This window comes from Rutidosis leptorrhynchoides, chromosome 9 (assembly GCF_046630445.1).
Source record: "Rutidosis leptorrhynchoides isolate AG116_Rl617_1_P2 chromosome 9, CSIRO_AGI_Rlap_v1, whole genome shotgun sequence".
NCBI classification, from domain to species: Eukaryota; Viridiplantae; Streptophyta; class Magnoliopsida; order Asterales; family Asteraceae; genus Rutidosis; species Rutidosis leptorrhynchoides.
The window spans coordinates 350,985,195-351,003,001 of NC_092341.1; the positions used below are offsets into that span (position 1 = coordinate 350,985,195).

The following is a 17,807-nucleotide window of genomic DNA, read 5'->3' on the forward strand; positions in this document are numbered from 1 at the left end:
GTTAAATGCATACAATAGAAGATCTGAAAGTTTGATGCATACAATAGGAATTTAGTGAAAGTTCAGTGCATTTTCAAACAATTTTCCCTTCAAAATTTTTTAATTCGGTTAAACTGAATTCAACTTATTAATTAATAATTTTAACGATAAGTTATTATATATATATATATATATATATATATATGTGATTTTTCGAATTCGTTTGAAATTTTAAAATAGCTTAGCGTTTTAAAAAATAAAAAAGGTTAGGTTTACGTGATTGTGAAATATAAAACTTTAGTTTGAACTTTGAAACTTACGTACATTGATTGATATTTTCATTATATGTGGAATTAAACTCTATGAAGAAGTAATACTTATTAATAGTAAAAGATGTCATCAAGGAAAGAATTCGTATGCTCCCTTTCATCCGATAAAGAGTTTGAATTCGATGATTTACGAGGATCGGGCATTGCTTGGGTCGAGTGAAGCAAAGACCGACTCACATTTTTTATTTTTTATTCGTAAAGAATCTAGTATGCTTAATGGTTGAAAATTCGGGTAACATGATTGCCCCGGTGGGGCTGCTCTGACCTAGATCTCGTATTTTTCACGTAGTCCGTCGGTCAACAATTCCCTAGCCCGGTAGGTGAAGAAAAAGGCAGAAATGGAAAGATTTTTTATTTCAAAATTTCGTATTGATGTTTACTGTTTACTTTGTCCAACTTAAAGAGATAAAACAAAAATGGAATGGGACTGTCATTTGACCGCGATGTGAATGCCCATGATTTGCTCGGTATAGTGATGGATTTCATGGCTGACATCTAACCGGCATGATATTTACGTAGTTTGTATTATACAATAATGAATATCTTATAACTTCGAATGTTAAATGGTTTTTTTTGATTAAATCGTAATGTTGTTTGTTTTTTTGGTTTTGAATGAAACTCAAAACCGAATTTGAAATCGATTCGATTTTAACATTTGAATTCAATTTCCGATTTGATTACGGTTTACTTTTAGAAAGAAAAAAAAAAGGAAAAAAGAAAAGAAAAACTAAACTGAGCAAACCGGAATTTGATCTGATTAACACCCCTATTTACATAGTAAGCTAATTGTGACCTATTTGAATTCGACTCATAAAAATTGATGCAGCCGAACTTAAACAAGTTCGAGCCCAACCCTGAACATTTTTTTAAAACTCGTTTATCTTCAGTCGAGCTTGTAAAAATGATTTAGCTCGAATCTAACTCGACCCGAGCTCTAGCTTATAAAATAAACAAGTCGCCCCGAGGATTAATATATTAACCTCGAAACAAGCCGAGCACTTTCGAGCTATTTGCTTAAACGATATGAGCTCGAGAGCTCGAGGTTAGTCAAGCTCGGATTCACATCAGCTCGTTTACACCCCTACCCCTGTTTTACATTTTTTTTCCCATGATGATTATGCAAGAAAGTGCTACATAACTCAGCAGATATTCATTCTAATTACGTCACAAAATATAACATTTCAACATCACTTACCCTTAAACGATAAGAACATAACACACTTTAAAGAACACAAAACACCCATTACCCAAAAAAAATGTAAAAAAAAGAGAGACATGACTATATAGACACAAGACAAATAAATAACATTTTCACATGACTATCGCTGGCTTCAAGATGCTAGCCTTGATCTCCTTATGTGGCAGAACCACACCACCATTACTGTACACTTCATCACACACATGAACATCTTCTCCAAGAATAGTCATATTTTCGACTCGGGCCCACTGACCAACAGTCGAGTGCCACCCTATAATACTGCTTGAAATGCACGCGTGTTTCTTGATCTTGACACCACGCATTAAGGTGCACCGAGAAAGTCTGACCCCGGACTCAATCACACACCCGGGCCCAATTGCAACATCTGGCCCAATTAAACACCCTTCACCAATCTTGGCACTATCGTCTACCAAAACATTACCTATGATGTGGGCTCCCTTAGCCAATTTCGATGATGATTTCTTTCTTAATGAGTCTAGGTATAGTCTTAATCCGGTGATGTAATCTTTTGGCTGCCCAATGTCCATCCAAAACCCGGGTAAAACCATCGCGAATAGCAGATTTTCGGATGCAACTATTGGAAATATTTCTTTCTCGATTGACGTGGGCTTGAGCTCGATTCGATCAAGAATAGTTTGATTAAGTAGGTAAATTCCAGCATTAATCTTGTTACCAACAAATATTTTTGGTTTTTCAACAAATTTTTCAACTTTCCCGGTTGATTCTTCCATAACAACCACGCCATATTTTGAAGGCTCGTCAACCTACATAATATCATTAAAAACAAATTAACCTGAAAAAATATAAAGGTAACAACTTTGAGGCGTCTGCTTATTAATGGTTGGTTCGGGTTACACTTTTATATATAATGGTTCAAATTGTTAGAATGTTATAATTCACCCATAATTCTTATTGATCAAAGAGGCCAAATATATAGTACATTATCTGATCTCATATCCCTTGATTTTAGGGATCCTACATTTAATATGAGATATGGATAGATATGCCTACATTTAATGCTAGATATTACATAAGATATTGTCTACGTCTAATATCCGTTAACATCCCCCCGCAGTTTGAGCGGGAGAGGAATGAACGGTCAAACTGGATTAAAACGCTAAAAACTAAATAACATTCTTCTTTCCGAGCAGACTGATATTCGTTGATGTGGTTGCGTATTGCTTGACTGCGTTTCCTTTTCCGTAAGGTTTTTTTTTTTTTTTTTTTTTACGTCGTAGCTTGCTTTGCCTAAGGATTGAGCAGGACTTGGGCATTGAACTTTGTCGACGATAACCGGTCTTTATCGGAAGAGATTATTATTCTTATTATTATTATTTTTCGAGGTTTGGAACCTAGTTTAGCTAGGCGGCTCATCCTCACGCCGATTATAAAATAAATATATATAAAATGATATGTAGGGACCAAATATTGATTATTGATAAGTGAGGACAAAATAAAAATTGATAGTATAGGTATGTGATTGAGGTTTCGTGGGAGAGAGAAGATTAAAGGGAAAATAAAGGTGCAAGCAAAGATAAAGAAAGATTAAAGTGTGGGGTATTACATCCCAATTTGTCTCTGGAATTTTTCTACAAATCAGCCAATTCTTCGATCACAAATTAAACAAAGCCTAACAAATAAAAACACACAGAGAGAAAGGGGGTTTAGGATCGGTGGTGACTAACTGAGACTTAGAAGAAATCACTCTATTAGGGTGAAGAAAAAAAGAAGAAAGACAAATAGAATACGGGAGCTGAAACGGCGTATGTGTCAACCGTGATTTGCTGCTCCGGTGGTGATATGACGGTGTATATTTCAACCGTAATTGGATGTTTTTTGCAAGAAATGGAAAAACAAAAGAAAAGGATAAAGACGAGAGCTGAAACGGTGTATATTTCAACCGTGATTTGCTGCTCCGGTGAGTGATTTGAGGTGGTGATTGTAACGGTGTATATTTCAACCGTGATTTTTTTCTCGTTAAGTTTTGCAGGAAACAGAAGACATATATAGATAGAAGACCGAAGAGGTTCGGTGTTGATGGTGGATAGGAAGATTTGCAACGGTGTATATTTCAACCGTGAGTTTTGCAAGAAACAGAAGAAAGATAGATAGAAGAGCGAATTATAGGTTCGGTGGTTGATTGGAAGATTTGATGGGTGGTAGAGCAGAAGCGGCACACATTCGGCCGACTAAGTTTTGGATCAAACCCTCTGATACCATGTTAGAATGTTATAATTCACCCATAATTCTTATTGATCAAAGAGGCCAAATGTATAGTACATGATCTGATCTCATATCCCTTGATTTTAGGGATCCTACATTTAATATGAGATATGGATAGATATGCCTACATTTAATGCTAGATATTACATAAGATATTGTCTACGTCTAATATCCGTTAACACAAATTAACCAATAAAGTCATAAAATTCTTGATGCATATAACTAACTACATCACTTATGTTAGAAATTTCAGATATTATGTTAACAAACACAAGTATTTAAAATAATTCAAAAAGTGTTACAGGTCACTAGACCTGTTTACAGGCGTTACCAGACCTACCCAATTTAACACATGTAAAAAAAACAAAAAAGGTCAAAGCTTTAAGTGATTTATACCTTGGTCACCATTAATGAAGCTTCACCACCATGAGACTTATGGAACGCTATCATTTCTTTGAGGGGATAGTCACTGATGACATCACTATTGAGGACGAAAAACGGCTCACCAGATTCATCCGCTAGCTTGTCTCTAGCTAGAGCTAAGGGCCCTGCGGTTCCTAGTGGCTCAGTCTCTTGTGAACAAGTGATCTTTATCCCGAGCTTACTTTCAAAATCCTTCAAGAAATTAAGCATAACCTGCGTGCAGATAACATAAGAATCAGTTTTATATCACGAAAAAAGGCAAACTGCATAACAGGGTATCCAAGTATCTTTTCAGGACCATGCCAAGAAAAAGTCAACTTAGTCAAAGTTACCGACAAGCTTAAGGGTGCGTTTGAGAGAACAAAACGCTGAACAGTTCAAAATCTGAAAGATTCAAAGGTTCTAATTGAACTTGGTTCTGAACGACAATAAGCTGTTTGATAATCAATTTGAATTAACTCGATGTAAAATTAATGTATTAACCTTTTAAATGAAATAAATAAAGGAATATAATTGTTTGATAAGTGTTCTAAATATGATTTAAGGAAGAATCAAAGCCGTGAATGGTTAAGAAAGTAATTCAACTCTGAATGGTTCAGCACAGATTGCTGAACGATTTAGCATCATTTGTCATTCATTCAGATGTCAAAAACAAACACTCAATTAAGAGGTAAATAAAAGCAGTCTTAGTCCCAATAAAAAAAAAATTTAAATTTACCTCTGGTTGGTAATTGATAGCCAGAATTACTTCAGTGACTCCTATGGCCTTGAGAGCTTCAATCTAGTACAAAATAACAATTAAGGTACAACTTAATGAAGCATAACTATAAGCTATAAGATAATCTTGACTAAAATAAAAAGTCAAATACCTGGTGCAGGATCATAGGTTTGTTGGCAAAGTCAACAAGTGGCTTTGGGAAGCTAAGGGTCAACGGCCTCAATCGAGTTCCAAAACCTCCAACAAGAATAAGTGCTTTCATTGTTGTACGGTCTAGAAAATGGAAAATTATTAAGAACTTGAAAGGAGGATGTGATTTAGTACACAGTTGTTGAAATATATTCCATACGTCCTATTTATGTTTGTAACGAAGTAAGAAAGATGAGTATATAGGGAACTCTTTTAGTGAAATTTTGCCTGCTATAAATGATCACAAACGCAATCAATGTCACCTAAAACTGAACAAAAGTCGATAGTGTTTGCCAATAATAGACATGCCAGATTTAGATAACAGGTTCATAGATGATATGTGAAGATCAATAATCAATAATAATCATAATAATAATCATAATTATAAAAAGAAATCGAGGACAATGTACATGCGTATTATGACAATTTACCAACATCGACAATCATAAATAGGATTAATATTAGCCATGTTCTGATTTGCTCCGATTAAGACATCATTACCTATTTACTGCCTAACTTGAAAGATTTATATTCTTAACTAAATAATGTCCTCATTTGGTCATTTATTTCATCAGTTTCTAAAACAATGAGTAACTCCTAAGCACTAACATCTAATTATTACATTCAAAAACCATTTACTATGAGAACAAACTCGGATAGAAGGAAAAGATATACAAATTGTCGTTTTAACCGTCAAGAATAACCTTTCATTTTTAGAAAGTTTAAGACTCGGAGAAATATCAATCTCGTTTAAAGAATAACTTTCTAAATCAAGATTCATATACAAGATGAACACTATTGTTGATGGTCATAGTAAAGAAGAATACTTAAAACTGGACCTGACGAGAAACATGACGAAAGCAATTGAAAAGGGATAAATATACAGCTTGCTGCAGCCTGGAGCTTGCACCTGGGTATGACATAATCATTGAATTTTAATAGTAACGGAGTGTATTTGTTTACAGTTTACACCTTCATCTAATTATCTTTTTGTATTTGTTTTTGTTTTTTTTTTTTTTTTTCCGATTCTTAATTCTGAATAAACTAGAAAACTTCCACTTCTATTTGGTGACCTTATAGAACTACAAGATGGGCAATGGGAGTCGAAATAACCATTAAATGCAATTGTATAGTAGTAACGGAGTGTCAAATTGAATAATTACCAACGATAATTGTGATCTAGAAAAATTCTCAATTCTTATTTTTTGTACTCTCAAGATTTTTATACTTAAGTATCATTATAAACTATGTGAAAATTCATAACATTTTGACATGTAATTTAAAAAAATAAAACTTGTTCAACAATCGGTTTAAAAAATTTTCTATGTTTAACAAGTCATTACTAACACTAAGTAAATCAGCAGATAAACAAAAGAAATTAAACAATACGGGGAGTATGAAATTGTATAGAAATGAAGATGGCACAAGAATTTTCATGTCGAATCAGTGACTCCAAAATCAAACCGCATGATGGGACCCACACGACAAAAAAGGGTAGAAATAAATAAGGTCTAAGATAGGTAAATGAAGAAGATAGCATGTTGCATTCAAGATCCTTATAACAAATATGCTAACTTTACTTACTTATAGTATGTACTATACAATTAGTGGTGGTTTTTTAAGCTTCTAGTCCTTGCTTTATCATCAAATATATCATATTATTTTTTTAAGCAAGACCCAAAGTAGCAGCCCATGGATTGAACTTGTAACCCTTATAAAGTTATAGTTATAGGGTTCGAATATATCAAAGTCTGCCTTATCTCGTTTTTGTGCTGCGATTATGCTTTATTTTAATTATTATTAAGTATCTTTCCGATCAATCTCTCCCGCTACTGTAAGTATTCAATCTTAATTTCATTAATCGATTCATCTTTTATTATCAGATCTTAAATCTTAATTAATCAACAACAATTGATTCATCCTTTATCACATACATCTTCCTAGATCCCTAATTTATTGATTTGCACGACTGTTATTAAATTGATTAAAATATATCTCTATTTCCGATCGATGTGCGAATCCTACAAGTATAGGGAATTAATTAATCAAGAGACCATAATAATGGCACCGTTGTTCGTATTTCCTGTTATTTAATCATCAATCTGGAATCTGGATGTTTGTACAGATCCAGATCTGATTCCTTTTTCTCTGATTAGTTCATTTCAATTCCTGTAAAATTCGTATTATTAAAATACAAATGAAATTAAGTTCACACAATTTCCATTTCATCTTCTGCTAACTTTCATCCCCATTTCCAATTTCTTCTCACCAAATTCCCACCACCGTAAAACCACCCTAATCCACCCAACATCCACCACCAAAGTGTAAAAATGGAGTGTGTGAGAGAGAGTGAGAGGGGAGAGAGTGAGAGGAGAGAGAGTCATGCACACAGGTTTAGTACGACGGGGCAGAGAGATCGCGGAGAGGGAAAGCCTAGGGTTCCGACGACAACAAAGTTTTTCGGGCATCGTTTGACATCATTTATGTTCTTTAATTTCGGTGATCATTGGGCTATTTCTGATCTTTGGCGGGTCTTCAAGCAATTCGGCGATCTTAGGGACATCTACTTGGCAGGCAAACGACTAAGAAATGGACTCAAGTTCGCTTTTGCTAGGTTCCATGGTGTTGGAGATGAAGCACAGTTTCTTCGTCGACTAGAAAGCATAACGTTTGATTCAAGACCAATTAGGGTTTTTAGAGCCGTCAACCGTTCGCAAAACCCTGACTCAAATCGTTTCAATACCAGGCCTGTTTTTCAAGGCAACGGACCAAAAGGTAATACTGGTGGTGCTGTCTGGATACCAAAGGGGTCATCAAAGGTGGGCACTAGTCGTGGAGATGATTTTCCGGCTCTCAATGAGGTATTCGGTGAACCTAAATCTAGGTTATTCGGTGAACCTAAACCTCAGGAGGATTTAAGAACACTGCTGATCAAATCTAGATCGAGAAAGGCCTGGAAATCGGAAGAAGCTGAAAGGTTTCGTACGGTGGAGGTTGAAGATAACTCTCCATTGGTGGGGATGGAAGATTGTATTATTGTTGGTGAACTGAAAAACATTGGTGCACTTAACCTTATTACCACGATAGGGCTGGCTAACGGATACGATGGTATACATATTAAGTACATTGGTGGACTACATGTGTTATTGATATGTGCCAACAGTGTTACGGCCAAAAATATTGTATGTGATGCTAATTCGCCGGTGAAAAAGTGCTTTAATGAGTTAAAATTGTGGGATGGCCGTTCAGTCAATTCGGGTAGATTAACGTGGGTCGAGATCATAGGGGTTCCGTTTAAATATTGGTCTTGTAGTACCTTTAAATCAATTGCGGAGTGGTGGGGGCCATCCCTGGATTTCAAGAATTGCAATATTATTCGTGGTAATCAAAATCTAATTTCGGGTAAAGTCTTGATTCATACTAAGAATGACGAACGCATCAATGGAATAGTAAAATTGGTCGCAGGCATCTGGTGCAAACATGTTGGTATTTCAGAATGTGATGATAAAATAGAACTTGATTTGGAAAATATTCCACAGTCGGATTGGGACAGCTCGGAAGATGAGGAAGAAATTCCGGATTCTTTGTCCGGTGATGACGCTTCCGATGAACTTGAAGATGGGGAGATTCGATCGGAAAAAGGTCAGGTGAATGGTGGCGGTCATGGCAGCTTACCATTGCAGGTGGAAGATGATGGATCTTCCTGCATGGGAATTAAGCAACCTTTTGATAAAGATAATAATGATGATGCTTTTTTGTCCAATGTGCAAGAATCACCTATAGATGCAAATATCTCCAAGTCCAAGACTCCGGATACCAAGGTGAGGTCTGATGTCTCGAATAAAAAAGTAAATCCTGAGGGCTGTTATTCGGGTACTAGTGTTGGGTCAGCTCACTTCAACTTAAATGGGCCCAACTTTCATGTTGATAAATCTGGCCCAGTATCTCGTGATAATCCAGCAAAGGTGCTTAGTGTTGATGGGCCTATTAATCAAAATAAGTTTAATATCATTAGGACGGCCGATCCAAGAGATAATGTGGTGATAGAGGATCTCGGTGATACCGATTGCTCATCGGATGAAGAAGAATGTAAAAGTCCAGTTAAGAACTACGGTGGTGACGGGGTGGAGAAGGCTAAGATTTCCGGTGATACATCCTCGTTGAATGTTATGGATACCGCTAACAACTATTTGCCTAAAAAAGCAAGTAAAGGGGTTGTTTATGCTTCTGATTCGTCCAATTGCTGCTGGAATTCCATCGGCAACTGGAAAGCTTCATCGAAAATTTTACATGCGAAAAAATCGACTAGGAAAGGGAAAGGCGTTGAGGATCCAAGTGGGATTAATTGCGTGACATGTGGTAGTAGAAGATCGAAACTGAGTAAGAAGCCATCGTCGTCTAGGAATAGCAAGAAGAAGGAGGTGAGCCAATTGATATCGGAAAACAGTATTGGAGTTGAGGAATTCGGCACCAATCTTGGTCTAAAATGGACCAAGAAAGATATGTAAGTGTCTTCTTTCTCTGTTTGTATCTTCTTTTTATTTATGAAGATTATTTCCTTAAACATTCGTGGGTTCGGGTCCGGGAAAGAAAGTAAGTTTGGTGATGTTAAAAGCTTATGTTTGGTCGAAAGGCCCTCTATTCTAGCATTTCAAGAAACTAAATGTCATAACCTTGTCGACAATTGGATATTCGGGCTTTGGGGTTCTAATGATTGTGGGTATGTTCAAAAAGAAATGATTGGTAAGTCGGGGGGACAATTAATAATTTGGGATAAAAACATCTTCGAGGTTTATAGTGAGCTAATTGGTGACTTTTTTATTGCTATACGGGGGAAATGGAAACAGTCGGGAAATGAATCGATTATTGTCAATGTGTACGGTCCGCATGATGACGCCAATAAATGTAAGTTTTGGGATTCGCTTGACAAGATCTTGTGTATTGATGGTGTGTCGTGGGTCATTTGTGGGGACTTTAATGAGGTTAGAGATAAGTCGGAAAGATTGAATTGTGAATTTTTTTATAACCGGGCTAGGAGGTTTAACGAGTTTATTGATAGAAATAGTTTAGTGGACATTCCTTTGGGTGGGAGGAAATTTACTAGGGTTAGTGATGATGGGTTGAAAATGAGTAAACTAGATAGATTCTTGGTTTCGGACGACTTTCTTAGCTTTTGGACCGATCTAAAAGTGGTGGCTTTAGATAGAACTGTATCGGATCATTGTCCTATTATGATGTCGGATGGTAAAGTGGATTTTGGGCCTAAACCGTTTAAAATCTTTGATGATTGGTTCGTGGTTGAGGGTATTGACAAGGTTATTGCCGATTCTTGGTCTGGTCCAATGGGGGGTAACCGGAAGGATTGCGTTTTTCGTAACAAGTTAAAAAGATTAAAAGGAGACCTTAAAGAATGGAGTAAAGTTCACTTTGGCAAGCTTGATTGTGAGATTGAGTCGGTTAAAAAGGTGGTAACGGATCTTGAAATGAAAGCATAAGTAGGTAGTTTAAACGACGAAGAGCGGACTAAATGGCTAAACTCAAGAAAAACATGGATGGAAAAGGAAAAAATCAAGACAGGGATGCTAAAACAGAAAGCTCGTGTTCGTTGGATGATCGATGGAGACGAAAACTCAAAATATTTTCATAATTCCTTAAAGAGGAAATATAATAAAAACAACATCCGGGGGATTAATGTTAATGGGTCTTGGTGTGAAAATCCTAATACAATCAAAGAAGTTGTTTTCAACCATTTTAAGAGCATATTCGAGGTACATAATTCGGATGGACCAAGCCTTGAAGGGCTTTTTTCTGAATTGATTACATCAGCGGACAACGAGCTCTTAGAAGCTCCTTTCACGGAAGGGGAAATTTGGGAATCGGTCAAATGTTGTGGTAGTTCGAAGGCCCCGGGACCGGATGGGTTCAACTTTGGTTTTTTCAAAAAGTTTTGGTCCATAATCAAAGATGATTTGGTAGGTGCTATCAACTGGTTTTGGGTTTCTGGCGAGTTTTCAAAGGGTTGCAATGCCTCTTTTGTTTCCCTTATTCCGAAGAAATCGGACCCGCTGAGTTTTAGTGATTATCGCCCGATTAGTCTTATTTGCAGTTATTATAAAATTATCGCGAAGATGTTGTCTTTGAGAATTTGTAAAGTGGTACCTAGTCTTGTAGGGAAGGAACAGAGTGCGTTTCTTGGGGGTAGATATATTCTAGACGGTGCGTTAGTTGCAAATGAAGTGGTCGAAGATCTTAAACGAAACAAAAAGCACGGCCTAATTTTTAAGGTAGACTTCGAGAAAGCCTTTGATTCGCTTAATTGGGATTATCTTCTTGAAGTGATGAAATGTATGGGGTTCGGTACCAAATGGTGTAAGTGGATTTCCTCGTGTCTTAAATCGGCTACAATCTCCATTCTCATAAACGGGTCTCCGACAAGTGAGTTTAATCTTAAAAGGGGCGTTCGCCAAGGTGATCCCTTATCACCTTTCCTTTTTATTATTGCAGCGGAGGGACTTAATATCCTAACGAAAAAGGCGGTTGAGAGAGGGATGTATAAAGGGGTGGAGGTGGGTAAAGATAAAGTCGTCATTTCTCATTTGCAATATGCGGATGATACGATTTTTTTTGGCGAATGGAGTAGACGTAATGCGCGAAATTTAATGTACTTGTTGGAATGTTTTGAACGGGCTTCGGGGTTGAAGGTTAATTATAATAAAAGTCAATTATTTGGGATAGGCATTAGTAATGATAACGTGGAAGCTCTTGCGTCTTGGTGTTCATGTCTTGCAGGTCGGTTGCCTTTCATGTATTTGGGTATTCCCGTGGGTAATAAGATGAAGAAATTGAATGATTGGTCCCCGGTGATCGAGAAATTTAACAAGAGGTTAGCGGACTGGAGAGCAAAAATGATTTCATTCGGTGGACGGTTAACTTTAGTTAAGTCGGTTCTCTCTAGCCTACCTCTCTATTACTTCTCGCTCTTTCGTGCCCCTACTTGTGTGCTAAATTCTCTCGAGAGTGTGAGACGGAAATTTTTTTGGGGCGGGACGGGTTCTAATTCTAAAATGTCATGGGTTAAGTGGGAAAAAATCCTTCTTCCTCACGAAGAAGGAGGTTTAAATATCATGTCCTTAAAAAGTAAAAATTTAGCTCTTCTTTGTAAGTGGTGGTGGAGGTTTAAAACCGAAACTAACACTTTGTGGGTCGCCGTAATTCGTAGCATTTATGGTTCTAATGGAGGTCTTGTGCTTGGAAACGGGCTTGTCCGAAAACCAAACGCTAGCCTTTGGAATTCTATTTGTGTTGCAGGAAAACATGTGGACGGGTTAGGGATTCCTTTCTCTAAGTCTTTCATACGCTTGCTCGGGGACGGGAAAAGCACCTCGTTTTGGAATGACATTTGGGTGGGGAACGCAAGCCTCAAAGACAAATTCAAAAGATTATACAGGCTCGAGATTGACAAAGATATCAACATCAGTAACAAAACCGAAGAATTTAAGGGAGATGGGCTCGGCAATTGGGCCTATCCACCTATGGGACGAACGAATAGTGAACTAACTGAATTGCGAGATACTGTTCGGAACTTGCAGCTGATCGAAGATAAAAAAGACTGTTGGAGCTGGAATCTCAATTCGAAGGGTACATATATGGTCAAGGACTGTTCGGTTCTAGTGGACAAAGTCATCCTACCACGTGCGGTTAATTCAATTGAGTCGTTGCGAAATGGTTTGGTTCCAAAAAAAGTAGAGGTGTTCATTTGGCGGGCGAGATTAGGTCGTATACCGGTAAGGTTCGAGTTAGATAAACGTGGCATCGATTTGAACAGCGTGAGATGTCCGATTTGTGATGGTGACATTGAGACGGTGGAACATATACTTTTTTCTTGTCAAATGGCCAAAGACATATGGGCGAAAGTCCTTAAATGGTGGGGGTATAATTCGGCTTTATTCGGGTATGAGGATATTTTTAATGGTACCTTCGGCTACGTAGCACATGATCACAAAAGGAACCAATGGCAAGCGGTTTGTTGGGTGGTTTGTTACATTATATGGAAGAATCGAAATGCAAAGGTGTTCAAGAATAAGCTCGAGACGGTCCCATCTTTATTTAGCGAGGTTCAAGTTCTTTCATACGATTGGATTTCACGACGTTGCAAGGGTCATATTATGGATTGGCTTCAATGGTTCTCACAACCTTAGTTTCTCTCTTTTGTTAGTTGCAATCTTTGCAATTAGCTTAGGGCGGTGTAATTTGTTTTCTCTATTTCTTTCGTGATGTATTGTGTTGTTAAGGTTGCCCAGTCAACCATGTACTATTCGTGATTGTTTAATATAAGTCCTTCTTGCTTTTCAAAAAAAAAAAAGTCTGCCTTATCTTTTTTCTAATTCAATCAAGAAAACACAATGGAGTTAGTGCATTGTACAATTTTCAGTTATAAAGACTTGATAAATTAGAATTTACTTGCTTAGTCCTTAAACATTTCAAAATACAGGTAATGAGGTAACAAACCCTGCAGTTTGCTATATCCTTAATTTTCCAACATCAAAATGGATAAAATTAATATATGATTTTGTTAAGATGTGTTGATCAAACTGTTGGGAAATTACGGCCTCACTAATTCCCACCACCCAGCCCAACAATAATAGTAAAGAAATAAGAACAATACACAACACAAGATTTAACGTGGAAACTCCAAAACAGGAGAAAAACCACCGGCCCCCAAAGAGAGAAATACACTATATCACAAATTGTTACAATGATATAGACGACTCTCTTAAGCCAACTACACGACTCTCTTAAGCCAACTACACTCTCCAAAATATTTAACTAATACAACTCTCAAACAAGGGTAAGAAAGAAAGAAATAATCAAATACTTAAAGTGTATTGATTGGTGCAATTTGGAAGTAATCACATGGCCTCCTTTTATAGCCAAGGAGTTCACCTCCAACTTCACTCTTCTACTAATGTGGGACAAAACTCCATTTTTCCTTCTAACCAAAATATAACTAACAAATCTCCACCTTTTGGATAGAAGAAAACAATCATGCTTCCACATTGCAAAGATAACCGATGTAGACGCTTCCTCGACGACAACTTCAAGATCCTCATCTTCATGCCGTTGACATTATCTCCCAAGAGACAAAACTTGCATCTTTACCGAACATTGTCTAAATCGACAATCATTGTCATCACAGACAATCATAACTCTTAACAAAAATTATCATACTCCACCATTAAGAGTATAGCACTTAGAATATCACATTCCAAGCATTTCACCTCGGCACATGTTGTTGAACAACCAGCTGAAACTTTATGGTGCAACTTCCCTGTTTGGCTTTTCCGAAAGTCCCATCAGCTACAACATCAGTTTCCACCACACAACCTGCATCAATGCCAAACCAATGCCCATGTGCAATTGTGGAACCGCTAACGAACATCCCTTTCCATGGTGGCGCGGACACACCATGAGGATGGTGTGACTTCAGAGAAATTCGTCACTCTCCGTAACAACAGAGACAATGATAGCGTCTTTGGAGCCATTTGCCGGATTAGCTCCACCTGGACAATTAACCCTTACATGCCCAGTCTTCCCGCACTTCCAGCATGTCAGATTCTTTCTAGAGTTTCTCTTCTGCCTATCCGAACACAACACTATCGTATCTCCTGATGACGAGACCCCGTTACCTTCCAGTCTTTTCTCCTCGGATAGGAGCTTGCTAGTAACGTCTTCAAACTTCAGAGTTTTCTTCCCATACATCAAAATAGGTTTCATGTGTTCATAAGACGATGATAAATATAATATCAACCTCAAAGCTTTATCTTCATCATCCGTTTTAACTCCAATAGCCTCCAGTTCTGAAACAATACCGTTAAGAATACTTAGATGATCTGAAATCTTTGAACCCCCATCCATACGCAGAGTATGAAATTGTTCTTTAAGACACAACCGATTTGAGATGCCCTTGCCCTGGTACAACTGCTCTAGTTTAACCCAAAGCTCCTTTGCCGTTGATAACCCGTGCACATTTGCAAGCACGTTCTTTGCAAGACACAAACGAATCGCACTTGCTTCCCTCAAATCCATATCATCCCATTCTTCTTCATCGAACTTACTGCTAGAATCACTGCCAGGAACAAGGGTGGGTTTACCCTTCAAAGCCTTGTGTAAACCGGACTGAATCAACACATCCTTGACTTGAACCTGCTATAAGCCAAAATTGATCATCCCATCAAGTTTCTCTACATCAAACCTCATTGGACTGAACTTCGACATCGTATCCGTATCCTATAGACAACACTTTCTCTGATTTTGCTCACGTTTCGAATAGCCAAAAGATGTAGCAGGTAGCCAGGACCCTTTAAATCGGAAATCCACAACTCGCCACTAACAAATCCAACTATTACTACGAATCAGAAAAATATTGTCTAACCAGATACTCTATACGATCAATAGAACTCGTTTCTGATGTGGACGATCCACTCCCGTGGCAACCACAGAGCATACTCCGACTCCTATAACCGAGACCCCCGTCAAACCTGACGCCCTGATACCAGTTGTTGGGAAATTACGGCCTCACTAATTCCCACCACCCAGCCCAACAATAATAGTAAAGAAATAAGAACAATACACAACACAAGATTTAACGTGGAAACTCCAAAACATGAGAAAAACCACCGGCCCCCAAAGAGAGAAATACACTATATCACAAATTGTTACAATGATATAGACGACTCTCTTAAGCCAACTACACGACTCTCTTAAGCCAACTACACTCTCCAAAATATTTAACTAATACAACTCTCAAACAAGGGTAAGAAAGAAAGAAATAATCAAATACTTAAAGTGTATTGATTGGTGCAATTTGAAAGTAATCACATGGCCTCCTTTTATAGCCAAGGAGTTCACCTCCAACTTCACTCTTCTACCAATGTGGGACAAAACTCCATTTTTCCTTCTAACCAAAATATAACTAACACAAACAGATATAAAAATATATGAAGTCCAACTCGAATTAACAAAATTGAGAGTGACAGAAAAGATTTACAGCAAAAAAACTATTTAATCGGCACACAACAGAGGGCAGAAATTAAGAAGTCGAATTACCTTAACAGCAACAGCAGAGCTTCAGTGAGTAATGTAAAATTGGTACAGAGATGAAGAGGGAGAATATACACAATTATATATATATATATATATATATATATATATATATATATATATATATATAGGCAGGATTAATGGGGAAGTAACCAATCGGGGGGAAGCGGAGGAAGCAAATTTTTTTTTTCCCGTTTTTTTTTTTTATTTTTTTTTCCGGCATCAAGATCACACGAAAATATGAACATTTAGAAGAGACACTTCGTGATGAATGTTATTATTTAGGCGGGAAAACGATCGACAAAAATAACATTCAAGATAATATTGTTCGTGAAGAATATGAACGTTTTTTTTTTCATGTTTTGTGAAGTAAAATTTAGCCCAATTTAGAGTTTAGGGTTTAGGGTTTGGTGTTTTGGGTTTATTCCATAAACCCAAAACACCAAACCCAAAACCCTAAACCCTAAACTCTAAACCGTTCGTGTTAAAAACTCAATCTAAATCCTAAATCTAAACCCTAAACCCTAAATTTCTAAACCCTAATATCTAAACCCTATAAACCCTAATATCTAAACCCTAATATCTAAACCCCAATAGCTAAAACCTCAAAATACACTCGAAAAACACGATAATTGTTATACATTACTTCTTCGAGCGTTTTCCCGCCAAAATAAAAATATTTATCACAAAGTGTCTCTACTAAATGTTCATATTTTCATCTCATCTATAATGTTCGTGAACAAAGTTTTTTCAAAAAACGAAAAAAAAAAAGTTTTTGCTTCCCCTGCTTTCCCGAATGGTTAATTCCCTCTTGATCCTACCAATATATATATATATATATATATATATATATATATATATATATATATATATATATATATATATGCATTCGCATATTTATGTAACGAAGAAGAAAGGAGGTTTAATCAATTATTAAAATATAAGAACGAATTGCATGTTGTTCACTCACCATCAAACTTGCGATTGAGGTTACGCTTTATCACTTTTATTCTTCACTGAATTGAATTGAATTGTAATCAACAAGGACAGCATCGTATCGATTGGAATCAACAAAGTATCCTTTAAGATGATTTGATTTGATTTAGACAATTGATTTATTATAATCAATAAAATAATAATTTGAATTTGAATTGAGTCTAAATTACTTTAATAATTAATTTATAATTAGGTTTTGAACTAACACATAACTGTTGCAAAACACCCCGTCTCAAGCTTTTGCGACGGTTTTGTGACTAGTCCGTTTCATCTCGAAAAAAATCATCTAATATGACAGTCAAAGGTTAAAATTCAGTCAAATTTGAAAAAAAATCAGGTCAAACTCGGTCAAAATTCAAAAATCGGTAAAATCGGTCAAAGTTGTCGTATTTTAGTTTGAATTTTTTGTATTAAATTAACGGTGATAGCGATTATGGGTACAAATTAATCAATTAAATTTTTTGGCTTTAAATATGTATACATATATACATTTATATACTTATATATTTAAAAGTCAACTTTGGTCAACGTCCGTCTCGACCCCGTCTCGAACGTCTCGACCTTTTTAAGACCCGGTCGTCTCAACTCCGTCTCACGTCTTTTGCAACCTTGAACACATTCGCTTTAATTT

At 36.8% G+C, this 17,807-nt stretch overlaps 3 protein-coding genes across 5 annotated transcripts; 2 read left to right on the forward strand and 1 right to left on the reverse strand.

Annotated features, from left to right (window-relative positions):
• Positions 1-1,436: 1,436 nt before the first annotated feature.
• LOC139866180 (mannose-1-phosphate guanylyltransferase 1-like) lies at positions 1,437-17,260 on the reverse strand. Of its 3 annotated transcripts, none has more exons than XM_071854334.1 (5): positions 17,151-17,260; positions 5,043-5,164; positions 4,892-4,954; positions 4,147-4,386; positions 1,437-2,291 (listed from the first exon to the last, which is right to left on the reverse strand). In XM_071854334.1, exons 2-5 carry the CDS (start codon positions 5,151-5,153, stop codon positions 1,620-1,622), a joined length of 1,086 nt encoding a protein of 361 aa, XP_071710435.1. In that variant the 5' UTR covers positions 5,154-5,164; positions 17,151-17,260; the 3' UTR covers positions 1,437-1,619. The 3 variants fall into 3 exon arrangements, with proteins under 3 accessions (XP_071710435.1, XP_071710432.1, XP_071710434.1); XM_071854331.1 differs by lacking the exon at positions 17,151-17,260 and adding an exon at positions 16,187-16,234; XM_071854333.1 differs by lacking the exon at positions 17,151-17,260 and adding an exon at positions 16,187-16,208 and having other exon boundaries at positions 5,043-5,311.
• LOC139869196 (uncharacterized) lies at positions 9,625-10,575 on the forward strand. The gene has a single exon (XM_071857517.1). The coding sequence runs from the start codon at positions 9,625-9,627 to the stop codon at positions 10,573-10,575; it is 951 nt and encodes a 316-aa protein (XP_071713618.1).
• LOC139869197 (uncharacterized) lies at positions 10,633-13,278 on the forward strand. The gene is made up of 3 exons (XM_071857518.1): positions 10,633-11,449; positions 11,870-11,963; positions 12,255-13,278. The coding sequence occupies exons 1-3, from the start codon at positions 10,633-10,635 to the stop codon at positions 13,276-13,278; spliced, it is 1,935 nt and encodes a 644-aa protein (XP_071713619.1).
• Positions 17,261-17,807: the final 547 nt, after the last annotated feature.

What these genes read in the sequence shown, in the direction of transcription:
- LOC139869196 (XM_071857517.1), top strand. Translation starts at nt 9,625, where the DNA reads ATGAAGATTATTTCCTTAAACATTCGTGGGTTCGGGTCCGGGAAAGAA.
- LOC139869197 (XM_071857518.1), top strand. Translation starts at nt 10,633, where the DNA reads ATGGAAAAGGAAAAAATCAAGACAGGGATGCTAAAACAGAAAGCTCGT. An exon ending in GGGGTTCGGTACCAAATGGT is followed by an intron (nt 11,450 to 11,869) that starts GTAAGTGGATTT and finishes CATGTCTTGCAG; the next exon opens with GTCGGTTGCCTTTCATGTAT. An exon ending in ATCGAGAAATTTAACAAGAG is followed by an intron (nt 11,964 to 12,254) that starts GTTAGCGGACTG and finishes GTGGTGGTGGAG; the next exon opens with GTTTAAAACCGAAACTAACA.
- LOC139866180 (XM_071854334.1), bottom strand. Translation starts at nt 5,153, where the DNA reads ATGAAAGCACTTATTCTTGTTGGAGGTTTTGGAACTCGATTGAGGCCG. An exon ending in CTATCAATTACCAACCAGAG is followed by an intron (nt 4,387 to 4,891) that starts GTAAATTTAAAT and finishes ATCTGCACGCAG; the next exon opens with GTTATGCTTAATTTCTTGAA. An exon ending in CTTCATTAATGGTGACCAAG is followed by an intron (nt 2,292 to 4,146) that starts GTATAAATCACT and finishes GATATTATGTAG; the next exon opens with GTTGACGAGCCTTCAAAATA.